This window comes from Pseudorca crassidens, chromosome 1 (assembly GCF_039906515.1).
Source record: "Pseudorca crassidens isolate mPseCra1 chromosome 1, mPseCra1.hap1, whole genome shotgun sequence".
NCBI lineage: Eukaryota > Metazoa > Chordata > Mammalia > Artiodactyla > Delphinidae > Pseudorca > Pseudorca crassidens.
The window spans coordinates 64,048,388-64,075,721 of NC_090296.1; the positions used below are offsets into that span (position 1 = coordinate 64,048,388).

Here is a 27,334-nt window from a genome sequence, read left to right on the forward strand (position 1 = left end):
CGCGTTCCTTCAGTGCGTTTACCGAAAGCGTTTATTGAGATGTTTCTTTGCTTTGACTGGCTTTTGACATTCGTTTTCTATCGCTCAATAACTGCGGCATTAAAGTTAGTATTAAGATAGGAAGCTCTCTAGGGATGCGATCTCAGGAAAGAAGTCCAGCCTCCAGGCGCCACCTTAAGAAAAAAATGACTTGGCTGAGCACCACCAGCGGAGAGAGATGGGGGTGTAGGGATGTCTGCGTGTAGGAATTCCCGGGAGCCAGTGAGAACTCCAAAGAGGGGGCGGGGCTTAGGACTTTAGCAGCCAAGGGAGGCGGGTTCCACCCCGGGTCGAATCAGGTGTCTGGACCCGCCTCTGCCTACGCCTACGCGTGCGCAGTGCGAACCTTCCCCTGCTCTGCTTTTTCCTCCAACATGGAATTCCGCTCAGCTCGGCAAGCAGTACTGCATCTACTCCGTACGGTGGCTCCAGCAGACCTCCCAGCTCTGCTCCAGTGGATGAGAACTACCCGTAAGCGATCAGAGCCAGAGTCAGACGGTTGGGGCAAGAATATGCTGTGGGCGTTGACCTTGGGGACTTAGGGTGAGGCCAGAAACGTTCCATAGGGTAGCTGTGCTGGTCTCTGCTCTGCTACGGATCGGGTTGAAGGGGGGCACATCGCAAACTTTTGTCAGTTTAAGAATCCAGTTTAGGATTGGTGCAGGAGGACCTGGCTCTGGGTTTGTGATTCCGCTACAGACTTCAGACAAGCGGCTACAGCCGCCTTGTGTCTAACCTCTTCTCTGAAGGAAAAAAAAAGGGGGGGGGTGGCGGGGTGATGGGTTAGCCCTCCTCCCCATTACTCCCACAAATTTGGGACGACCAGTAGGATACTACCTGAAAAAGCCCTTTGCAAGAGAAGTTTCAGGCTGTAGAGCTGGAAGTTTTTACCCTGTAGGCAAAATCACATGTAGCTAGTGCATTTATTTTCTCAATTGTAAAATGGGCCATCAATTTAATAGCAGGTGTTCCGGGGTGGGGAGAGGGAGAAAAGGGGGAGGGGAGGACAGGAGTTTGATTTTCAATGATAGTAATACTAAAAAAGTACAAGTAAGAATCGAGGAAATGTGGTAATTAGGTCGAGTTATTGAAGAATGGGATAGATCTGTTTTGGCAAAGTGAAGCCTGGTGAAAGCACAAGAGGATAGGATATTGCTTGTTGGAGAACTATTCCAAACCATGCTCTGCTTCTGTACCCCTAAACGTTGATTTCCATGTTTATTTTCATCTAGACTCATGACTTGAAATATTCCTGTTTGCTGATGACTCCCAATTTTAGACTTCCATCCGTGAGGTTCTTCCTAGAACTTTCTCTCTTTGTGATGTTAGAGTCAATTTGGGTATTATCATTATTGTTATTACTACTACTACTACTACTACTCATTTTGGAGGATCATTTTAGATAAGATGCCAAACTAAAATTAACTTAGACATCTGGTAGTGAGATTTAGCCTGGAAAGTAGAGAAAACCAAAGAGCTAGCTTCATATTTATACACACAGACGAGATTCAAGGTGGGAATCTACGAGATACTTTATTCCAAAAGCCCTGGGTGCCTACAAAAATGCCATCTATTGCCTGGTTCTGGCAATTGCACCATTACTAAAACATCCTTGCCCTCAAGATTTCAGTTTTGTGGAGCCATTTGTAATCTAAATCTCCAGTTTTAGAGGCATCAGTTGAGACTCCATTTTTCAAACTCGTTGAAAGCGTGTTTTGTATGATGATTTTGTAAACAAGAAGACCCAATACCATTGGCTAAAGAAGATGTTTTTACTTTTACTAACACCACATTCTGTGCCTTTCTCCAGCCGATCCTGTAGTAGAGAAGCTCAAGCAATTTGTTAAGCAATTTAGAACACAAACTGAGTTTCTGAAGAATGTTTATTACATGAATATTTTAAGAAATGAGAGTGTCACTTAGCTTAAAATGAAGGAGTATGTTTTAATATGAATCTTTAAAAGTAGTGTAATTTACTGGTATACGTTTTGTATGTGGTAATATATACATAATACAAGATATACCATTTTAACCATTTTTAAGTGTACATTAAGTACAATACATTTACTTTGTGCAACCGTCATCACCATCTGCCTCCAGAACATTCTCATCTTCCCAAACTGACACTTATAGTGTACTTTTTTATGAAATACAGCACAAAAGATTCTTCCAATCAACAATTTTTCATTTTCCTAATTAACTTCCTTCTTCCAGGAAAAAAATTATCGCATAATGTCTTACTTGTATGACATTTGCTTAGACCTTTGATAATTATAACTCTCCTTGAATTTTTATACCATTTAATGGAATAGCAAGAGATAATAATAGGCATGATTTTGGTTTTGAGTTTCACAGAGTTTACTGAAACTGAAAAAAATCTACATATTGCTAACAGGTAAAAATCACAAAAGGAAGAATAATATTCTTGGTCTCTGAAGGAATAGTGGGATTATCATACCAAGACCTGAGGTCATTTGGGATCAGGCTGATAGAACCAGAAGCTTGGACCAGGACAGAGGCAAGCACATGTCAAAGTATGATATAAACTGAAGATATAGAAAAAATAAAGATAGAGCCTGTATTTACCTTGGTACCGCTTAGGCCAAAGTCTAGAAAACAAATGAGCACCAGTAAAGAAGGATGAAAAAAGTCTGAGGGACAAAGCACACAAAGACAACTCCCCCCTCAAATAAATAAAAGGAGTAAAAAATACAGCAGGACTTCAGCTCATTGATTCTAATCTTGTGGCAGAGCATCTGTTCTTTTGTACTTCTTGTATATGTATATAGTGGACTCTTGATCGAGAGCCAAACTGTATGTGAGGTCCCCAATAGGCATATTAAAAATTACATTTTGTTAACAGCTGTCTGTTAACAAACACCATTCTGAAGCCTCTGAATTTTTCCTGAGTATGCAAATACAAATGAGGATGTCAAACCAACAACTCATAAAAATTTCTATTAAGAATCAAGTTATAGGGCTTCCCTGGTGGCACAGTGGTTGAGAGTCCGCCTGCCGATACAGGGGACACGGGTTCGTGCCCCAGTCCGGGAAGATCCCACATGCCGCGGAGCGGCTAGGCCCATGAGCCATGGCCACTGAGCCTGCGCGTCCGGAGCCTGTGCTCCGCAACGGGAGAGGCCACACAGTGAGAGGCCCGCGTGCTGCAAAAAAAAAAAAAAGTCTATGTAAATCTGCTTTAAAAAAAAAAAAGAATCACATTATAAAGGATAGAAAATTAAGGTGTGTATAAGAAAATAATAAAATAATCAAGAAAATATTTAAATGCTTAAAGAAGTTAATAGTAGGTGACTAGAAGCTTTTCTGTTTCCTGTATTTTATTTTATTTTTTTATTTTTTTATTTTTTTTTTTGCGGTACGCGGGCCTCTCACTGTTGTGGCCTCTCCCATTGTGGAGCACAGGCTCCGGACGCACAGGCTCAGCGGCCATGGCTCACGGGCCCAGCCGCTCCACGGCATGTGGGATCTTCCCAGACCGGGGCACGAACCCATGTCCCCTGCATCGGCAGGCGGACTCTCAACCACTGCGTCACCAGGGAAGCCCTGTTTCCTGTATTTTAAATACATCTTCATTGAGCAGAATTGAACCTGTTGCTGAACAGCAGCTACAGAGTTGTTAGAGTTTCTTTGAAATTCCGACAAATCTAAAAAGCAAAGCCTGGGATCTAGTTACATTTGTCGAACAGCATACTACTGCAGTTCTATATTATATTGCTATTACCACTGAGGAAGTAGCCACATAACTTACAGATTTTCCAATCTCTTGTTTCCTGTTTGATCCTTCTGTTTCTCAATTTCTTATCTCCTCTTGCCTTCCTGTGGGTAAATGGAACAGTTTTAGAATTCTGTTCTTGTTTATAGTGTTTCTGAGTTTCTCTCTTTGTATAGTTTTCTTTGTGGTTACTCTATTACAGTATACATATGTAACATCACCATCTACTGGTATCAATGTTTTAACACTAGAATGAAGTATTGAAATCTTACTTTCATGTAGGTCCCTTTACCCTCCCCCACTTTAAAAATATGATTATTTTATGTATTTCCTCTATATACATTGAGCACTATTACAGATGGTTTTATAAATTTTGATTTAACCATCAAATATGGTTTAAGAAACTAATGAAGAGAAAGATAGTGTAATGAATTTACTCTGTTTTTACCCATTCTGTTGTGTTCTTTCCTTTCTGAAGTTCCAAGCCTTCTTCTGCTATTTCCTTTCTGTTGGAGAGTTTCCTCTACCAGTTCTTTAAGGGTAGGTCTGCTGGCAACAAATTCTTAGTTTTTCTGCATCTGAGGTTTTCTTTACTTCTCCATTCCTGAAGGATAATTTCATCAGATATAAAATTTACAGTTTGTGGTCCTTTTTTTCTAGCATTTGAAAAATTTTGTAATCTTCTGGCTCCCATGGCTTTTTTGTTTGTTTGTTTTGGTTTAGTTTTTGGTTTTTTATTTCTTTTGTTTTGTTTTTTGGGTTTTTTTTTTTGTTTGGGGGGGGTTTGGGGGTTTTTCTTTGGCTGCATTGGGTCTTCGTTGCTGCGCATGAGCTTTCTCTAGTTGCAGTGAGTGGGGGCTACTCTTTGTTGTGGTGTGCGGGCTTCTCATTGCGGTGGCTTCTCTTGTTGTGGAGCACGGGCTCTAGGGCGCGTGGGCTTCAGTAGTTGTGGCATGTGGGCTCTAGAGCCCAGGCTCAGTAGTTGTGGCACATGGGTTTAGTTGCTCCATGGCATGTGAGATCTTCCTGGGCCAGGGGTTGAACCTGTGTCCCCTGCATTGGCAGGCAGATTCTTAACCACTGTGCCACCAGGGAAGTCTGCTCCCATGGTTTCAGATGAAAAATTCACTGTTTGAATTGGTGTTTCCCTACAGGGAGTGAATCATTTCTCTTTGCTTCTTTTAAGATTTGTTCTTTGTCTCTTTTTTGTTTTTAGAAGTTTATGGTATGTTCTTATGTGGATTTCTTTGGGTCTATCATATTTGGAGTTTGCTTGGCTTCTTATATCTGTAGGTTTATGTCTTTAACCAAATTTGGGGAGTTTTTAGCTATATTTCTTCAAATACTTTTCAGCCCCACACTTTTTTCCCTATGTCTGGAGCTCTGACACTAATGTTTGATCTTTGTTATTCCACAAATCCTTAAGGCTCTGTTCAGTTTTTTTTTTTTCTGTCTATTTTATCTCTGTTGTTCAGATGGAATAAATTTTATAGATCTGTCAACTCAAGTTTACTGATTCTATCCTCTGTCATCTCTACTACTGAACCCATTCAGCAAGTGTTTTTGTGTTGTTGTTGTTGTTTGTTCAGTTTTATAGTTTCTATTTTTTTTTCTATGACTTCTACTTCTTTGCTGAGATTTTCTATTTTTTTCACTTGTTACAGGATAATTCTTAACTGCTTATTGAAGCATTTTTATTATGGAGTTTGCTTTAAAAGCCTTGTCTGATCATCCAAATTTCTGATTAATTTACATGTTAGCATCTAGATTGCCAGATTCAAATTATGACTTCCTGTTCTTGGTATAAATGATTTTCCATTGTATCCTGGATATTCTGATTGTATGCTAGGGTAATTTTGATTTTATCCTGGATATTTTAGATATTATGCTGACTTGATCCTATTCAAATCTTCTATCTTAGTAGGCAGTTACCCTGCTTAAGTTTAACCTGTTGGTTCTGGCCTGCTTTTGTGGGCTGTAGCTCTGATAACAACTTAGTTTTCAGTGCCCTTGCAGTGCTATTCAGGTCTGCTTCATTCCTTGAAACTGCTGGGGCTCCTGCTCAGTCTATGGTGGTGTTGCCTGCATGGAGAAGGACAGTTTCTTGGATCACCCTATGTCACTGAGCTTACCTTCCACCAGTGGGAGTAGGGGACAAGCAGTACAGGGCCTGGTTTGCTCTTGGCCACTGGGCAGAAGGCTGGGAGACCTCAGGCCTGGGTCTCTATCCTGCTGGGTAGAGGGCCTGAGGACAACAGCCTCCCCTGTCATTACCAGATAGCCTGCCACTGCCCCAGGTGTGGACTAGGGATTAGGGCTCCCCAGTACGTCTCTGTTGTTCTTCCCCTTTACAGTCTTTGGTGAGAGAGAGCAGGCTTTTCTTAGTTTTTGTTTTGTTCTTTTTTTTCAATCTGGCTGTTGGTAGTTCTGGGATGCAGGCCTCTCCAGGGCCCAGTCCAGGCTACATGGAAGATAAAAGGAAAACTCAGGAGGGAATTCACCGTGGTGACCCTCCTTCCTTAAATCCTCAGGTCCCTAGACAGTTTACCTTTTTTCTAGCTTTCAGAGTCCTTTATGGTTGCCTGTTGATTTATTTCCAGGGTACTTCATTGTATTTAGAGGGGAAGAGCAGGGGGAAAAGAGGGAAGTAGCCATCTTGTCTAGGACCAGAAGTCCCCTCAGTAAATTTTTAAAATTTGAATAAGAACTTCAGAGTAATATTAGATATGAATGAATAATAGGAAATATATAACCCAATGTTTAATTATGTATTGTAAGTCATTAGAAGTAAGGATATGGGTGAGTTAAGGCCAGAGTTTGAACGTAAGACTTCATGGAGATGAAGTAACTTGAGCAGGGCCTTATTGCAAAAGGCAGGGTCATAGAGTATGAACAGGAAGGAGTATGGAAAACAGCTGAGGAGATTTGCACATCTTAAGCAGAAGTTATGTTAGAGAGTAATGAGAATAGAAAATAGGATGGTTAGACTCTGATGATATAGAGGGCCTTGAAAGTCTAGAGTGACACTTCATATGTTGAAAAGTGAAAAGCTATCCCAAAATTGTAAGGGGAAGGAGTGACACAAAGTGAAGTTGAAGCAAGATTAGTTTAAAATCGGTGTGCAGGATATCTTATATTGGGGGGAAACTGATAATTCAGGAGCTAATTGTGAGTTTGTTCTGGTATTCTAAATGTGAGGTGGTGCCTGTGCCTATGAGGTATTTGAAGCGGTAATAAAGAGGAAGTGGATTCAAAAGAGAAAGTGATAGGACTTGATACCTGACTAGATGTAAAAAGTGGGGTTTGATTCATATACTGTCAGCTTTGGTGACTTCTCTGTCCCCCTGTATTTAATTAAATATAAGTAGGAAATTTTTAAAGAATGAATTTTGCTCTTTAGTGAAGCTCTTCTTTCTCCACTCCCTTCCCACCTACATATGTAATTTGAGAAAAATCTTACTGTCCTTAGGCAACTGATTAACACCTTTCTTTAACTTTTTCCAAGCAACGTACTGTTACCACACATTCTGAAATAGCTATTACACATGTTAAAAGATGTTCAGTCTCACTTGTAATTAAAGAAATGCAAATTAAAACAACAAAGTTTGTTTTTATGGTACTATTCAATGCTATAAGGCTTTAATGAAACACATATTCTTATTCTTTTCTGATAGATTAAATTGGTATAATCTTTCAGGAAAGAAATTTGACAATATGTAGCAAAAGCCTTTAAAATGTTTAAGTTCTTCTACTTCTAAGAATTCATAGTAAGGAAATAAATACAAAGAGATGATGTATGCCAAAATGTTAGTTGCAGTGTTCCCAATTTTTCAGTTATAATTGTATCTAAATGTATAGTAGTAGGACTGAACGGTTAAGTAATATACATATGGTGGAATATTACACAGCCTTTTAAAATAATGTTTTAAGGAATTTAATTTTAATAACAAATACTTATGATGATAGAATGTTAATGAATTCCAGTTTTACACACTGCAGTAATATCCTATCATATCATGCCTTTCCCACCTGTTTTATAGCCATTATTAGGGCAAAAATGTCTTGCCCTTCTTTTCAGAAGTTATTTGCCAACCACTACAGATAATGAAATTAATTTTAGCCTTCTTGAGCTAAAAATTTCCACAGTGCCTTACATACAGTGCTCAACAAATATTAACTATTATTATGAAAGATCTTTTGAGAATTTTCTTCCTAGAAAACTATACATATTTATGTATACAACCAAGCATGCAACTTTAGGCCTTTTATGGACCACATAAAGCCCATATGTGGATCCTGTTAACTAGGACCATGGTGAAGAATCACTGCTGTAACTGAAGGAATCTCTTTTTACCCTTGAATGTAGTTGAATCAGAGTTTGTTGTCCAGGATAAGAGGTGTCAGTTCTCATTTTCTCCTGGTATCCTTGGGAATGAGTCTTCACTTAATACTGCCTTTTTAAAATGACTGAGTAATTTAACACACAATTTCATAATATCTCTCATCTTGCCTGGTGATGCTTACATTAATTGGGGGATTAACTCCCAAATAAACATATTTAACTAGGGAGACAGCGGGAAATCTATTGTGATGGTTCAGAATTTGCAGCCCTTCCCATCTTTCATTTCTCCAGCTCCCTTGATCTTCACATATGACTGTTTAGATGGTTCACCACCACCACCCCTTCCAAGTCTATTAATAATCCAGTAGCAGCAGCAATCAGAGCCCTAGACACTACAAAGTGATAGAAGTGGAAAATAAGCTAAGGTAGTCATGGATTAGAGAACTAAATTGCCAAATTGAGTTCAGTTCCAGGGCCACATTTAAAGGGGCTGTTGAACAAGTCCAGAAGATGGCAACCAGATGGCAGTGGATATGGTTCCCACAATATATGAGGAACCGTGGTCAGAGCTAGGGAGAAGAGAAGGCTAAGTCAGTGATAGGGGAGCTCTTACTAGCCAGCTGCCTTCTGAGCTCCCTTAGAGAGACTGTATGGTATAGTAACTAAGAGTTCAGAGTTAGACCTACATTCAAATTCCAACTCTACCACTTTCTGGCCAGTAACTTAAATTCTGACCTCACATTCTTCTTTTGTTATAAAATAGAAGTGATAATAGCACCACATATAGGATTCTGAGGATTAAATGACTGTTTGAAAAGCACTGCACAAAATTTAGCATGCCTTAAAAGTGCTCATTCAATAAATGCCGTATAGCAATAGCATTAAAGATGATTATTCCTCTCGAGCTGAAATTAGAAAAATGAGCTGTTATGGAAAGGTAGATTCTGGCTCAGCACATGGAAGAAATGCACTTCCCGAATGTGTTCAGGTGAGGACTGAAAAACAGTCATATGTCAGAGATGCATGGATGGATTCTGCCATTTGGTAATAGTTCGTAATTAAGTTCCCTTTCCACTATAAGACCCTTATAAGGCTGACCCACATGAAAACTATGTTTTCCTAACATGGTTGTTTATGTTACAGAATTAAATCCAAAGAAGTTGGGCTATGAGATATCTTAATTTGGTATAATGAGATTTTTATTGGCTTCTTCAGTTATATACCATTTACAAATTGAGAGAACTTGCCAAGAATCAATGGTGTGAGTAATATTATTAGAATTAAATGCAAGTCATAGAGGCTTCTAGACAGTTTCCCATCTACAGAGAGAAGCTAAGCAGATGTTAGGTATTAATTAACACCTTGAGAAAATTTAATTAGATTTTAAGAAAACAGTTTTTAAAAGGCCAGTTTTTTAAAAAATGCATCATAGGTGCTATTTAAGTTCCACCTAAAACAATTTGGAACGAATCTTCATAGTATTTTCATTTCTCTATAATTTATATTTTGCATCCTTCGAGAAATAATTTGAAGCAACAGCTTAGATCATTATACTAGATAGGTGAGGAAAGAAAAAAGAGCTAAAAGGCCTTTCTACATTAGTTCAGGGAGCCAAATAATATATCAGTATCTTCATGTTAACTACTATTGCTCAAAAGGAAGTTATACAGAGAAAGAACCTCTGTACGTAGGGAAACAGTGGAAAAAGTGAAAAAGAAGAGTAGCTTTATTTAGAAGCAAAAAACCTAGGTTTGCTTCTTGTGCTGCTGTTGGCCTGCCTTGTAACTTTTCACAGTTCATTTAACCTTCAAAGACTCAGTTACCTCCTCTGTAAATCAGAGAATGTAATCTTGCTTTGTCTTCCTTACATGAATGTTATAATACTTAAATGACCTAGTTTCTATGTGAAAGAACTTTGCAAACTAGAAAATATTATCTAAATTTTAATTGTTGTTTGTGACATGAAAATTGCATTCTGACCCAACACAAGAATTATTATGTTTAAGAAGGAAATCATGAACTTATTTAAAAACAACCAAAGATTTGGGGGGCGAGATGTGGAGATGGATGATATTTTCTTCAGAATCTCCTTGTTTTCCTTCTATAGCTGTTTTAAAACAGTAAGAAAAACACAACCCCTTCGAGGTCCTTTTACTCTAGCAAGAATTCAATATAAGTCTTTTAAGAAAAAGGTAAAATGTTTTCATTAGTAGTCCTTTCCAGTCTATATTTGGCATTCAGGCTGTAGCTAACTTTTAGAATATTTTACTTCCAGATAAGTCACATTCTAGTTAAAATTATATGAGCTGCTTAGAAATCATACTTTTGTAGAGCCAATTTAAAAAAATTTATAAACACACAGATAAGGTGAAAAAACAGAACAATGAACACCACTTTTATACCCTCACCTGGATTCACCGTCAGTCTCTTACCTTCTCCATCTTAATTGCTATATACATCGGCATGCACGCACACTTCCCTTTTTGCCAGATTATCCAAAGGTAGGCCACAGCCATCAGAAATGTGCTGTTTTAATGATCATTTTATCTGCTGTTCAAATGCAGTGGAGAAACATGATTCTTATAAAGTTTATTCTATAGTTGGTGCCATCTGTTAGTTCTTGTTATCCGAAGTCTTGAGTACATTTTATTGGAGGCAGAGATACTCGGATTAAAGTTATATTCTTAGTAATCCCTGTGTGATGCCTCCTAAACTTGTAAGATCTATATGGTCACACAAGGAATATTTGACTACTTACTGGTAAGTTTAAGACCCTAAAAACTAATAGCAGTACTTTCCTTAAGTAAAAATAAAGAAGTAAAAGTACTACATATTTTTTACATGCCTTTGTTGTTCTATAACAGGCTGAAATAGTCAAGTTTTATATTTTCAAGCAGTTTGGAAAAAGGAAAAACTCAGTGTTTTCAATGGAACATTTGTTAAAATTGAAATATTTCATTGGTTAGAAAGTTTATTTATTGTTATAAATTGATGCTATCTGATGGAAAATATCCACCCATTGTAATCACTTAGTCTAGGTATGAGTACATCCATAAAAGCTATATCTGGTTTTTTTTGTTTTTTTTTTACAGGAGATTTTGATGAATTCATTCAAGACAATAATGACATTATGTTGAAAAACATAGCAGAAGACCTTCGGAATTGCTTACCTCTAGAAACCATGCTTTCCTCAGAACATCTAGCCCTCCAAAAAGTAAATACGTTAAATTAATTTCCTCTTAGTGCTACTTGAGGATTCTCCTATTCTCCCCTAACCCCATTAGCCTTTCCAGTCTAATCAGTCCTGAATTCTGCTTTTTCGTTTGGTGCTTCAATCATGTCCCCAATTCTTTTGAGTCTGTAACCTTCAGGCTCCCTAGTACCATTCATTCAACAGATGTTTTTTGAGGGTGTCCTGTTTGCCAAGCACTCAACCCCCCACCCCCACCCCCACCCCCAAAATCAAGGCACGACATTAATCTGTCCCTGCCTACACCATTGTCCTGGTTTTCTTTGCCCTGTTCCACTTCCGTGGCTTTTATCAAGGGTGAAGTTCACCCCTTTGTTTCCTTCTCCTACTTTTGCGTTACACAATTTTTGCTTCTTTTATTCCTTTATTCCTAGAATTCTCACTTTTCTTCTCCTGACAAGCCCCTCATTTCAAGTACCTTCAAAGCCCAACTCTTATGGGATACATATGCTATGAATACTGTTTCCTAAAGCAAAACTAAGAATAATAATTTCTTCTTCCCCCACTAATCTGAAAGTAGCAGCGCTTCATGTGGTTTTTCAGCATGTAAATTCCTGAGCAGAGGTACTAAATCCTGTACATTTTTGGTAGTTCTGTGCACATTGTGAGCACTCAGTAAATCTTAGTAAACATCCAGTCATTTACAGGAGGAAAATAGTGGGTCGTATAAAAACTGAGAGCAATATTTGTAATACAGTTTGGATGTTATTAATAAAACAATCTTAGCAGTCTCATGATATAACACAATATATAAAGAGACAAAAAAGTATTCATTGCATGTTAATGGTGGACCCACAATCCCCCATCCCAACAAACTGTTTTTCTCTTCCTTTGTTTCTTTCTGTTCTTGTATATGTTCTTGTATATGTTCATACATTTTATATACTTATACATATATAAAGTATATATGTATACTTTATGATACATATATCATATGTATATCATATCATACATATATCATACATTTTATATACTTATATATGTGTGTGTGTGTGTGTATAGATGTAGATATAATTTTGTAGATTTCCAAGTAGATAGGTTGATTCTTTATTTAGTGTTAAAGTAGAAGGAATCAGACATATTTTTCTCTGTAGCTGCTTGCTATTATATCATGTACCACCAGTATTAATAAAGTGCTATTATTTGTAAGCATGGAGTTTTACTAACATTGTTATTATTTGAAAACTTTGCTTCTGGGCAAAGATTACTTGCTAAGTATTTTGATGGGTAAGTCGCTGACATGTAGGACTCAGAAGACCTGATATTAGTTTCAGTTCTTCCCGCTCTTAACTAACTAGTGTCATTTCTTGGGAGAAATCTCTCTGGGTATCACTTTCTTTATTTGTAAAATATACTACTTAGGATGGACAAGATGGTCTCAAAATACTCCTTTCATCTAAAATTTTCATCTATTTCTCATAGCCATGTTTTGCATCATGACATGTCAAATAACAAGTTGCTAGTGTCTGAAAAATGAAACAAAAGCAGAGCAGAGTTGCTGACTTCCATAATCAAAACTTGTCTTCCTGGACCTTGTCGTTGCTCTCAGAATTTTAGCATATGAACCACTGATGTTTTGCCTTATTTAGCAATAAAAAGAGACTTCTTTGTACTTTGTTTCTTTTGATGTTTTTCTTCTCTCCACCAGATACAGCAGCAGCCAGAACCCACAGTTCACGTTGATGCATTCCTTTATGATGAAGACTTTATTGATTCATTATGTGAGGAAGGAAAAATGAGCAGATACTACTGTATGGTGTGCGGCTCACACCAGACGGCGCCTTTAGGTGGGCACTCAAGCCTGCAAACCTGATGACTTCGTGTATACTTTTCCTTACATGTCATGAGTATGCAGATTTTTTTTTAATATCTTTAATTTTTATTTTTTAATTTTTTAATTTATTTTTGGCTGCATTGGGTCTTCATTGCTGCACGTGGGCTTTCTCTAGTTGCGTCGAGCGGGAGCTACTCTACATTGTGGTGTGCGGGCTTCTCATCGTGGTGGCTTCTCTTGTTGCGGAGCACAGGCTCTAGGTGCGTGGGCTTCAGTGGTTGTGGCACGCGGGCTCAGTAGTTGTGGCTCCTGGGCTTATTTGCTCTGCAGCATGTGGGATCTTCCTGGACCAGGACTCGAACCCATGTCCCCTGCATTGGCAGGCGGATTCTTAACCACTGTGCCACCAGGGAAGTCCCGAGTATGCAGATTCTTGCCCAAGCATTCGCTGTTTTTGGAAAGCAAAAGGACAACCTGCAGCCTAGCCATTACCAATTATTGCAGTCAGGGCAACTAAATAGAAACATCGTCCAGGGAAGCTAGGCCACTTCATGTCTCTCCCAGGGGGATATTTCTGCTTTTCACTGAGCATGTTTAATTGGAGGTGACTTTTCAGGTCCAGCAACTAATCAGAAGTGAATGAATACAGGGAAACTGACTCATACTTTATATACTCAAAAGAGATTCACATTTAACCATAGTGCTGATTTATTTACAATGAGAAATATAACTGCCAAGGGGACTGAAAACGTTCTCCACATAGAAACATCTACTTGAGAAGTCAGATAGTAATCAGATATTGTTGGATGGGCATGGATTCAGAGGATGGAGATAGATAATCTTGACAGTCTATTCAGGCCATGATTTGACATCATGGAGCATCTTTGGTCTATAACCCAGAACAACTCTGGTGACAGTCTCCTGCATCTCTGTCCCTCAGATGCAGCACCTGTGTTTCAAATGGGAAACTAGACTGACTCCATGCTGCTAAGATGTTAACTCTTCTGTTAATATATTTTTTGTTCAAACTGGATATTATTGGCTAGGCTATTAATTTAAACATGCTATTTCAATCTCCCTGCTCACTTAGATTTAGAGGTGTTGCTTAGAGGGGATAAGTAATATTGTGCTCATATTACTGATCTTAGATAATGTTATTCTCGAAAATTAACTACTACCAAATTTGTAGTATTTTGCTAATACAAATATATAGTACCTGTATTGTAGTTGGGGATTAAACTACCCTGGTTTACTGATTTAAGATTCTATTTTTAGATAGTACTTTTTTCCATTTGAAATAGTTGAAAGTCACAGAATAGAAAAGGACTTAGACAAGAACAGTAGAAGAAGGGACTTCCCTGGTGGCGCAGTGGTCAAGAATCCGCCTGCCAATGCAGGGAACACGGGTTTGATCCCTGGTCCAGAAAGATCCCACATGCCATGGAGCAGCTAAGCCCGTGTGCCACAACTACTGAGCCCGTGTGCCACAACTACTGAAGCCCGTGCGCCTAGAGCCCGTGCTCCGCAACAAGAGAAGCCACCACAGTGAGAAGCCTGTGCACCACAACGAAGAGTAGCCCCTGCTCGACGCAACTAGAGAAAGCCTGCATGCAGCAACAAAGACCCAACGCAGCCAAAAGAAAAAGAACAATAGAGGGAAAACTAAAAAGTGAATTATAAATAACACCATATCAGATCTGATGTACAGAAATTTACAGAAGAGCTATGTTTGACACAGAAAAATTTGGAGGTTAGGATGTATTTTCACGTAAAAATCAGATTGTAAATCGTGTCTGGACACCCAGATCAGCCTGGATAACTATAATGACTCTGAAAAAGCTATCACCGTGTGGGCCTCTTATTCCCTATATGAAAGGGGCTTGTCCAGCTACAAGACACGAACGATGACTCTGGAGCCCAGGGCAGGAGCACTAACGTGGCAAAGAGGATCGTGAGGATGAGAGGAGATAAGGGCTATGGTGGTCAACCCCCCTCCACCCCATCACCTCCAGTGTTACTTCTGAGGCCTAGTCATCCTTTATTTTCTTCCAAGGGATTAGCCTGCCTGCTTCCATTTTCTTTGCCACCAGTCATTAGTTATGATCAAAGTTTCTCCCCTTCCTGACCATTATGTCATGTAGCATACAGTAGAGAAAGTCTTTGGGTTACCTCCATATCAGAAAAAACAGACTCAGGCTCTCCCAGGTGATTCATTACAGAAATAATGGAGTGAGAAGGCGGGCTAGGAGACTAGAAATTGTAGCAATTAAACTAGGAAATAACAGTTTAGGAGTGTCTTAACCTCCTTCCATACCACCCCTCTCCTGCACTCCAGAACACACTCTAGGTTGCTCAGGGCTGCCACATTGTTCCACTCCAGAGATGGTCATTCATTGGGTAGTTTACAGTCTATGCCGCAAGAGGTGGAAGCCCTGTGGTTGGCTCTGGGATAGGGTGAGAAAGCCAGATGGTATGGGAGTTAGGAAGCAGTTGCTGGGAACAGCAGGTCAGAGGGAGAAGAGGAAGGAGAAAACCCAGGACACCCTAAGCAGCAGCAAGAAGGAAATGAGGAGCATGGGGGTAGGGACAGGCAGCTGAGTAGCGGTTTTCTTGAGGCCTTTGATGATGATGATGATGATGATGATGATTTTGGCCGTGCTGCGCAGCTTGTAGGATCTTAGTTCCCTGACCAGGGATGGAACCCATGCCCCCTGCAGTGGAACCACTGGACCACCAGGGAGTTCCCTCTAGAGGCCTTTTAAATGTCAGAGACTTCATATTTGTTCTTGTCTAATACAGCTCAGAGTGAATGAATACAAAATTATCACATTAATTTTTTCTAAATAACTTCTGAATGGCTTTCATTGATTAAGAAAAGCATGAAATACACTTTACAGGTGAAAGAATTAGAAATACAGAATGGAATTGTTAATCCCCAAGCAGAATTTAATGTTTACTCTGTTCTAATTCTCCAGGGTTTATTTCTCATTCCTTCTCTCTCATGGAATTGAAGTTCATTTATCATCATGTACTCCCTGATCTATCGGGAAAGGTCTTGGTTGACGTTGGCTCCAGGCTTGGCACCGTCCTTTACGGGGTAAAGTCCAGCTTGTAGACATACTCAACATTTGGAAATACTTTCTTCTCCTACTAGCATCAGTTTTGCCTGCCACCATCCAAGGTGACAGCTTGGCCTTTATTCATTAGAGTAACAGAATAACATGGTTAAAATAGTGTATCAAATTTGGACTTTCAAAGGCCAGCTCTCTGATTTCCATTACTAGTTTGACTTTGTGACACAAGTGAAGGAATATCAGCAAAACAGCAACAGGTGACCCTCATAACACTTTGCTATTCTGTCACTCACTTACTGCCCTTCTAACTCCATTTTCTGTACTGTACTAAAATAGTATAGTATACTGAGTTTTGATAAGAGCTCTTATAAAACTGACAAATTTACCTGACCTGGGAAATTGCTTATGGCTATGAGCAAGTCCCTGAACACCTCTGTGCCTCAAGTTCCTGACCTGTAAGTGAGCAAACTAAATGATATCCAGGACACATCGTGCTCTAGTTTTCTGTGATCCAAAGTTCGAATCCTGTGATCCAAAGACTTCTGTGTCTTCAATGTGGCTTTTTTAAAAAAATTCAAATCATGAGCATTTTAAATATTCTTAAATGGTTTTATCAAAAAACTGAAATGTGGTTTCTGGTTGTCATTAGCAGATGTGTTAAAACATGTGGCCAACAGCAGTAGATGTTCATGCCAGAAACAGGCCCTATCAGTTCCCAGCATCACTGCCTGCTCTAAACAGAAACAGTTAACTCTTTCATGGTTCATTTATTTTTCAGTGTTGACTTTTATTCTACAATTAGGAAAAATAGCCATAATAGAAAGTACAGTTTATCAGATGGCTTTGTTTGGAGAACATTAGAGATTATGCTTGTTTACCATATTTTGTCCATTCTTGTTAATTTTTTTATTTGTTAGAAAAGTATATAGCTGAAATAATTGTGGCTCTGCAGGTATTTGGCAGCATTAATGAATTTAGACATATTGTCATTTTCCTCTATAGTACATCACTGATTCAGTCAACAAAAATTTTTTGAATACTTACATATGCTCCATTGAACATATTCTAAAAATCCATGATGAGCTATGAATATAAATTTAGTTTACACGTAAGTGTTAGTTGATGTATAATGGTCTTCAGAATATGATTTGACCTCTCCTTCCAGATTATTTTTTGTTATTATAACCAAAATAGATACATAATAATATATAGACAGTTCTTGATTATCCTTGTTAACTAATGGCCAGTTGTCTTTGGTGGATTGCCAGACACCAGGCTGACTTCTCAAAGCCAAACAGGACACACCTCCAGCCACCCTCCTCTTGTGTCAGACTGTGCATGAGTTTCCATTATATTTCCCACAGGTTAATAATGCCTTTCTTGCTTTCCCCTGAAATTCCCAAGAAATTATGGAAGTAGGGTATTAAACAAAGAATCTATATGTGATCACTTTCCTCATTTCCAACTTTGTTGAATGCACAGTTTTATCAGGAAAAGTAAGAAATCAATCTTTAAAAATATGATTACTTTTAAATAACGGAAATTAATAAACTACAATCAAGGTCTCGATGAGTAAGAGTCTAAGTTCTTAAAAGTTGGTTTACATAAATTATAAAATGTTACTTATCTTTCCTTTTTATCTTTATTTTTACTTTATTGAATTCTGTTTTTAAAAGTTTGATTTTTAGGGACTTCCCTGGTGGTCCAGTGGTTAAGACTTTGCCTTCCAGTGCATGGGGTGCGGGTTCGATCCCTGGTTGGGGAGCTAAGATCCCACATGCCTCGTGGCCAAAAACCAAAACATAAAACAAGCAATATTGTAACAAATTCAATAAAGACTTAAAAAAAAAAAAGTTTGACTTTTAAAATTTCAAGTAGAAATAAACCCACAACTAAAAGTTAATTCTTTTGTATCATAATGTATCTTCATATTTCAGGGTTATCTTTACAGTTCAGCATCACAATTATATGGAGTAGAATTGAATAGAGACTTTTGCCAGTTGCAGGAAATGGTCATAAAAAAGTACCAGTTCACTGACAGAATAAAGGTACCCTTTTAAATGTTTATTCTGTTATCCACTGTATAGCATAGTTTAGCCAAATTTCTTCTGCATTGGAGTTGGAAACACTTTTTGAATCTATTCTTGATTGCTGTTGTGTAGAAACAGATTGAGTTAACTTAATATTTGAAAACACTGATAATAAAGTTGAATTATTATCAATATGTTCCACTCACATTTTTCTCTTCCTCCCAAATTTTATTAGAAAGTAGAATTTTTTCTTAATTTTCTTCGTATCAACTATAGTTTTGGTAGCGCTAATTTTGAATCTCTTGATGTTGGTCAGAAGTGTATTTAATTAAACTCTGAATGTTGAAAGTAAGCAAAAAGGTTAAGTAATGCTCACAGTTTTTATCTTTTTATAAGCTTTCAATAGGAATTGTGGGTGCCACAGAATAGCAGTTCATGGGAGAATGATGTCCTGGGTTGGGCTATGACAGAAATTTTCTGTTTCTTATATGTAAGGGGAAAAATAAAAAAGGGGAAAGGAAGTTTTTTGGTTGATGCAGTAATCCTTGTCATTTCACTAGTGATCCTACACTTCTAATGGCAATGCACAGAAGTATTGTGTATCTAAGGATCTCTGGTGTTCAATGCAATCAAATATTGAAAGACATATCTTAGTAAGATTAAGGATCTAGCTTTCCCCTTTCTTATAGAAGGAAAACTTTTCATTCTCTTCCTCCTTCCATCCTTGCCTTTTTTTTTCTCTTTCTCTCTCATCTTGGAAATTGAGAGGCAATTGATCAAAGAGAATTCATTGTCCAATAATAAGTTCATGGATTTTTCTCACTATCCCATATTTAATGAACAAAAACACACTGCTCTTACATAATAAGAATCACATAACTAACAGGAAAATTGATTTAATTAGAAATCGAGATTTAAACATTCTGGATATTATTTATTTGTAAGGCTAAGTTCTTTTTTGGAAGGAAATCATATGATATAAAAAACTTTTCTCTCCTTTTTAAAATAAAAGTTATTTGCTTTGCTCTTGAGCAAATACATGTTTCCTCTTATTATCTTGCCTGTGATCTACAAGACTTGTTGATTGTAGTCGAAGTTAATTTTTTGAGGTATATAGTTTTTTCAATAAATTATTTTGTTTGCTTTCTTGGATAGATAATATATTCAAGTGAATTTTAGATGAAGAGTCAGACAAGGCCAGTTAAAATATTTGTATTAACATTTTACAATTTATAAATTACTTTTTAAATTTTATATGGTCCCATTTGATTCTGTGAATCAGGACATGTATTACTCCATTTATTTAGGAAGACACTGACTACCCAAATGTACAAATCCAGTTGATGATGGAGCCAGAATAACTAGTGATATAATGGAAAAAGCTCTGAACTGGGAGTGAAAAGAGTGTAATTATAACTATATAAATGATTCCATCTAAAACAAAATTTTCACAAGCTTATGGTTTTTATTAGGTATTGAGTATCTTCCATAGGTAGTAGTATTAAATATACTTTTCTCCCATTTTAAGAAGTGTGAATCTCCCATATGGCCTCACAACATCATTGAATCAATAGCTATTTCTTACGTGATTATATGATACGGTGTCTTTGTTCTCTTACGTGAACTTATTCTTTTTTAGGTGCTTCATGCAGACATCTGTACACAAGGTTCACTTCTGCAAAATGCTGATGTTATTATAATGAATAATGTCTTTGAATATTTTCTTAATGAGGCAGAACAGGCCAGGTACGTTATTTATTCAAGCAAGAAATCTGTTGTTAAAATACATCTAACAAAGTATGAAAAGGGATTGGTAGAAGTGTTTTCATATTAAATTTTTTATTTATTTGTTTATTTTTTGCCACACTGTGAGGCTTGCGGGACCTCAGTTCCCCAACCAGGGATCAAACCCGGGGCCCCAGCAGTGATATGAAACTTCTCAGAAATGACTTCAACTGTCAGGAGTTTATATTAATAAGGAAATGTGTTATGTCTAAATGAAAATAAAAATAAACTTTAGTTGTCTAACCTTGTAAATATTACATCTAATTTTGAGTAGTTATAAAATGGTTTCATGACCCAAGCATTTGCTTTGCAGTCTGGGATGCAAGAAGTTATCAATTCCCAGTGGGTTTTTATACTTATTCTTTTCTGCCTCAGTTTTCTTTTCTTTGAAAAAACATGTCCTATGCTCTCCTATCACAAAATTATGGGAATTAACTGGTGCCTATAAATGACTATAAAATAAGATATAGGGCTTCCCTGGTGGCACAGTGGTTAAGAATCCACCTGCCAATGCAAGGGACACGGGTTCGAACCCTGGTCCAGGAAGATCCCACATGCCGCAGAGCAGCTAAGCCCGTGCGCCACACTACTGAGCCTGTGCTCTAGAGCCCGTGAGCCACAACTACTGAGCCCATCTGCCACAACTACTGAAGCCCACACACCTAGAGCCCGTGCTTCTCAACAAGAGAAGCCACCACAAAGAGAAGCCCATGTACTGCAACGAAGAGGAGTAGCCCCCGCTCGCCACAACTAGAGAAAGCCCGCACGCAGCAAGGAAAACCCAACTCAGCCATAAATAAATAAAAATTTTAAAAAAACAAGATACAAGAATATTCAGCTAGAAAACAGTGAATAATGATCAAATTTTTAAAACGTTCTTAATTGGTAATAGTAGGTTCCTGGAGTTTATTCCACTATTCAAGCAATAGAAAAATTAGCAAATCTCTGATCACTTTTTTTTTTTTTTAATTTTTGGCTGCTCTGCGGGGCTTGTGGGATCTTAGTTCCTCGACCCGGGATTGTGCCCACGCCCTGGGCAGTAAGTGTGGAGTCCTAACCACTGGACCACCAGGGAATTCCCTGTGATGGCTTTTCTGACTTCTCATCAGGACTTATAGGTTCCTCTAATTAGAAAATTTCTGTAGTCTGAGACACTGATTTTCTGGTCAGTTAGGCTTGCTGACTTATTTATCATAATGACATACGTATACTCTGGATGCAGGAAACCTCCTTTCCATATCTATGAAAGGGCATTACACACGTTTGGGTTAGTGCATCAGTGAGGTTTCTACTGCAAGAAATAAAAAGACATAATTATAGACCATAAACAGTTAATATGGAGTAGAATCCTGAATGAGTAACCCTCTTTATCCTGCCACCCCTTTACTGTCTATATTTTCTCTCTCGCACACATACACACACGTATCTATTACTTGTAGGTTAAGGTTAGTACAAAATTAACAGTGTAAATAGTTTAAAAAGAAACTAGTTCAACAGAAAGCAAATCATATCCTCAGAGCTCAGCCAGAATGGGTGATGATTTTTTGGTCACAGGCTAAAGGCCAGAAACACAACATGAACAAGTTGTTTTAATCATAGTGCACTCTTTAAGCTTAATTTCCAGTGGACAAAGTATGTATAGCTTTTTACCTTTTGAAGTTCAGGACCTGTAGTCAAAACATTACATAATTGTTGGAGAATGAAATATACTAGGTTTATGCTGTGTAAGAAGTTAAAAGAGAAAAACACCTTAAACTCTTCACAGATTCATATAGGAAGATTTTAAATGCTGAAGAATGATGAATGCTACCTGTTAACTTGATACTGGAAAGTATTTTCATGTTTGGGTTGTTTTAAAAACTATCTTGGGGGACTTCCCTGGTGGTCCAGTGAAAAACCCGCACGCCACAACTAGAGAGAAGCCCGCATGCCGCAACTAAGACCAGACACAGCCAAAAATAATAAATAAAAAAAATAAATAATCTCAAAAAAAAACTATCTTGGAAAATTAATTCACAAACTCTGCATGACTCACCAAATAGGTACTGACCATGTGTTAGTTCAGTCATTTCTCCAAGTTAATCAAATGCAGTGAATTCTAAATATAGATAGATGATAGCCTCTCATGGTTAATTACCTTCATCATGAATGACAGTACACGGGAGAAAGTTTAGAAGATACAGTAAAGCATTATGATACTGGAATCGTTCTGACAAAATTGATCATTTACCTATATAATTCTGTATTGTAGCAAGTAGAGTAATTCTTTGTTTAAAAGGTGCCTCTGTATTTTTTCAGTAGGTGAAACATATACAACTACTACAATGACAGCTTCTCAGAAACAGCAAGTGCTATTTTGAGAGCCATGCCCAACCGTGCCAGTATACTCAGCTTCTTCAGTCTTACTAAATAGACTTGTAAAATATATAATTTCTAAGGAAGTACATCAAGACAACAAACAGCTCTAGCCCAAGCACAGTGATATTTATTATCAAACACTGCTTCTTGATTTTATATCTAGCCTGAGAAAAAGAACATTTGTATCGTTTTGCCTAGTAAGCTCCAGAATATACTAAACCCAATAACCATTGCTGTAACTAAAATAAGTGCAAATGATACTGCTGCCCACCTGCCCCACTACAAGGGGTGCACACCCCTGCATTGCTTGACCCTTGCTCCCCAATAGCAGGGTGTACTGTCAAAACTCATGCACAGTGTAGAAATCCCATTCATGTCTCCTCTACAGGTTAATCAGAACTGGTCAGACACTGCCCTCTGACACATATACGTGCACATGGTGTGCCATCGTGCTTTAAATCTAGTTGATCTCATTAAACTTCTCAGGTGCCATAATGTCCAGAATTCTTTCCATTGAATATTTCTGACAGCCAAATAAAGTATGATTTCACTCTTGATATTATTTTAAAAGATCTAATCTCTATGTTATACTCTTATTTTAGTCTTTGCTTGTTTTCTGGCTTCTGTGGCCTTTCTCCATGACTCTTTCCCACTCACACCCCTCAGCCCTGTTCCATTCTGCAGAAAGTTTGACAGTTCATAAAGAATTGAAGAGGCTTTAACGCTGATCCAGCTTTGATTTCTTTATCAGTTCTGAAAACTTCCTTTTGGCCTTACCCACAATCCCTTGTATTAACCCTAATCCCCATCTTGTTAAATCTCTCTCAGTATTGTCACTTCACAATTTTGCCAACATCCCTTCAGGAACTGAATTTACCAATTTCTAGTATCTTGCTGCGGTCCTGTTTTCTGCTGGCAAACATTTTTACCCATCTGGATTTCTACATATCGCCTGGGCTATATTTTTTTTTGTCATCCTCATTTTGAAAAAATATCCAGTGTCTGGTAAAGCATAACATATAAGTTTTGAATGTGTTACAGAGCCTGGGAATATATCAGCCATAATGTAAGGAAACGAGGATCCTTATTAGTGACCGTGCCAAGCCTTGAAGATTCTCTCTCAAGTCTTCAGGTATGTAAGCCTCTTTCCCAGCATTTTTATTGTCAAAACTTTTCTTCTGCTTTTTTCTGATAGCTGTTAAAATATTCTAGAAATATTCTGTCTGAATATAGTGACAATGATAGAAAGAATAACAAAACCTTATGGCTTAAGAACTGATTTGTGGTTTGTTCACTGGCATCAAGAGCTCTGAAAGTGTACAGATTCCTTTGCTTCTCCACCCCCAATTTTTCCAGCTGTGGGGTTACAGTTTTATTTAGGTTAACAAATGCTATTAAATATTTGTAAGAGACTTAGAACACCCACATCATAACTTTTTCCCTGAGAACAAAAGGAACAGAGCTGTTCAGGTTTCTAGAATCAGTAAGTGGACTGGAGGCCCATATCCTGTACACAGTTGAGCTTCTAGGTCAAGTTTGGAATCTTGCACAAACTGCTTCTATGTTCCTCAGATTCTCCGTACAAAATAAGGCTGATACTTAATAATAAGATTCAGCCCAATAAGTTGACCCTTTTATAAAGGTTAATTAATGTTTGTAAAGCTCTTTGAGATCCCTAGATGAAAGATACTGTGGCATTTCTTAGTACAGAGTCATATTATCATTTTCTTTAATATCTCTTTCCTCACATATAAGCACTGCCAAATTTAAATATATATTTCTTCCTTTAAAAAACTAAACAATCATCAATAATACCTTCTTTAAAAATTTTTGTCAATCATCTAAATTACAAAAGTATTTCATGTTTGTCATAACAAGGGAAATAATCCAGAGATACATAAAGAAACAATGTTGATCTCCCCAGTTTCCCCCCACCTAATTCCCTCCCCATGAGATCCCTACCCCGTGAGTGGTATGATTCTACCATACTTTTCCATACTCATAAAAACATACCTTTTAAAATATGTGCTCTCCAGTTTATAATATCTATATGTATTGAAATAATTCAGTGATTTTCACTTACCAAAGTAAAATATTTTTGAAAGAGCCCTTATATATGAATTCTTGAATAACGTTATTGCTTTCCTATTTAATGAAACTTCTTTAAACAGATATATCCATTGGTGGCTCCAGAATTTCTGTATCCCGGAGACCCAGATTTGCAGTGTGAAGGGAAGGGCCTGATAAAGGTTATGGAGGGAGATTACCCCCTCTCGTGCAACCTCTTAGCACCATCACTGTGTGTATATGAACCGTTTCTCTGTGTACTCCCATTGTTGTTTTAATCTTTTATTGTTTAAGCTGGTTTAATTATTAAACTATTTACATTAAAATAATTATACTATATGTTCTTTATTCTTTCAAATTCCAAAATCAAGGTAAATTAAGTCCCTGAATCCACAAACTTACCATTTAGTACGACGAAGAATTATGTGGCACCATGTAGAACTTAGTCCCTCTCATTGTAATAAAAATCCTTTGTGTTCAATTACTTAGTCATGATTTCTCAAAATTCAAGAGAATAGGTTCATTCTGCAATTTTCATATTTGTTTATGACCTTTTTTTTTCCAGGTTAATATACAGTTATCTCCCTGGGTTGAAGAGGTACCACTGAACTATGATGTATACCCAGAAAAGGATATTGACAAGGAAGCTCTTGAACAAATACATTTATACAAGATTCTCTAACACTACAATAGTCCTACCTCAGTGTAAAATAATTACAAAATAATTTAAAAGAAACAGAACCCCAGTATCCTAACACATATTTTTTCTGTATATTCCTTTCTAGTCTTTGTACATATGCTTACATATTTGTAAATAGTTGTATGTGTATATATACAACTTTGCGTGATAATTTTATTAAAATATTTGTGTGAAAAAATTTTGGTTTTCCCCTGGTTTCTTTTATTTTGTTAAAAATATAAACGTGTACTTTTCTTTTTTTTGAATTTTTATTTATTTATTTGGTTGCCCCGGGTCTTAGTTGTGGCTCGCCAGCTCCTTAGTTGTGGCATGCGAACTCTTAGTTGCAGCACGCACGTGGGATCTAGTTCCCTGACCAGGGATCGAGCCCGGGCCCCCTGCAATGGGAGCGTGGAGTCTTATCCACTGCGCCCCCAGGGAATTCCCTTTTTTTAAAAAAAAAAAAATTTATTTATTTATTTGGCTGCACCGGGTCTTAGTTGCAGCATGCAGTTCCTTTAGTTGCAGCATGCCTGAGGGATCTAGTTCCCCGACCAGGGATCGAACCCCAGCCCCCTGCATTGGGAGTGCGGAGTCTTAACCACTGGACCACCAAGGAAATCCCAACATGTGTCCTTCTTTAGTCACTAACTCTATATACCAAGTCCAGATATGGTCCCCCAAAAGACCAGAAGTAGTTTCTATTATGAAGGAGGGGTGGAGGGGAAGGTAGGTTACACTGTACCCCATTTATTAGATCTCTATTCTGTAAGATCCTTGTACACAGCTTTATCTGAGGAGGCTAGCACAAGGACTAAAATAAAAAATAATTGCAGTTGCTAGGAAAAAGCAAAACTAGAAAGATAGCCTCTAAAATATAAATAGAGGTTATATCTAGGTGGAACAATTACTGGTAATTTATTATTCTTTTCTTTTCTGTACTTTTCTGAATTTTCCGTTTTTTCTGTAATGACTTTCTTTTGAAATCGGGAGAAGCAAAACTTTTTTTTTCCCAAGAATACAGTGAAACGTCAAAACTTGAACACTGGGCTTCCCTGGTGTCGCAGTGGTTGAGAGTCCACCTGCCGATGCAGCAGACACGGGTTCGTGCCCCGGTACGGGACCCCGGTACGGGAAGATCCCACGTGCCGCGGAGTGGCTGGGCCCGTGAGCCATGGCCTCTGAGCCTGCGCGTCCGGAGCCTGTACTCCACAACGGGAGAGGCCACAGCAGTGAGAGGCCCGCGTACTGCAAAAAAAAAAAAAAACTATAGAAACATGATTCTGGAGACATTATCTATGATGATTAAAAACAACAGGCAAGAGGATATCCTTGTCAGAAAGCCACTGTGGTGGTCCAGTGAATCCAATAAGAATGAACTAAGATAGCATCTCTGGGGATGGAGGGAAAAGAAGAGTCAGAGGTATTTAGGAGGCCTTGGGACTTTGTTGGGGGAGTACAAAGACCCAGAGTGAATAGAATTTTTTAAATTACATTCTAAAGATACATAAAATCAATGAGGCATTACAGCAAATTTACTAAGTCAAAAGATAATAGCAAGAAATCTAATAAATGGAATCTCATACTATCAGCATAAGAAAATGGTTAAATACTAAGTATATGGCCAAAAAAAAAAGAACGCTGGGAAGCAAAAATTAAGAAAACAGCTAGAGAAGGAACCTACCAAGAGTGAGAAACACACACACACAAGATAAACAATATTATTAGCATTGAAGAGAAGGATTTGGTTGAGACAAAGTTCCAAACATTTTTCATGTAAATAAATAAGAATAGAGCCAGGAGAACAAACAGAAAAACAAAACAAAACAAAAAACACCCTTAAGGGTTTCACTGGGGATGTGTTAGCACAGTAACAGTTTTCTGCTTTTAAGAGGAACTCATTTCTTGGTTACAATATTAATTATACAGGCCTTGGAACTTGGGCTGCTGTTAACTTCCCTAGACTTGTCCAGATGCCTTAAGCAGCTCAACCATTTTAGGCTGCAGTTCACCCAGTTGTAAAATAAGTTAATTCATGTTTTCAAACTGTGAGTTTCACAGAAGTATTATGTACATTAACTGAATGATAAATATCTTGAGATACACACATGAAAAAGCACGTAAATAGAATTAGAAATTGATTTTAGTCTTTTTATCTAAAGAGGTGTCCCAAGAAAACTAACAGATATAATAATCATAACTG

General features: G+C 37.8%; 1 protein-coding gene across 4 annotated transcripts; it reads left to right on the top strand.

Annotated features, from left to right (window-relative positions):
• LOC137224753 (uncharacterized) lies at positions 1 to 25,330 on the top strand. 4 transcript variants are annotated; one of them, XM_067737652.1, is made up of 8 exons: positions 1 to 104; positions 11,207 to 11,328; positions 13,013 to 13,151; positions 16,114 to 16,235; positions 18,150 to 18,260; positions 19,882 to 19,988; positions 23,427 to 23,517; positions 25,018 to 25,330. In XM_067737652.1, the coding sequence occupies exons 2-8, from the start codon at positions 11,245 to 11,247 to the stop codon at positions 25,132 to 25,134; spliced, it is 771 nt and encodes a 256-aa protein (XP_067593753.1). In that variant the 5' UTR covers positions 1 to 104; positions 11,207 to 11,244; the 3' UTR covers positions 25,135 to 25,330. The 4 variants fall into 4 exon arrangements, with proteins under 4 accessions (XP_067593753.1, XP_067593737.1, XP_067593732.1 ...); XM_067737636.1 differs by lacking the exon at positions 1 to 104 and adding an exon at positions 291 to 510 and having other exon boundaries at positions 23,427 to 23,521; XM_067737631.1 differs by lacking the exon at positions 1 to 104 and adding an exon at positions 291 to 510.
• The last annotated feature ends 2,004 nt before the right edge of the window (positions 25,331 to 27,334 follow it).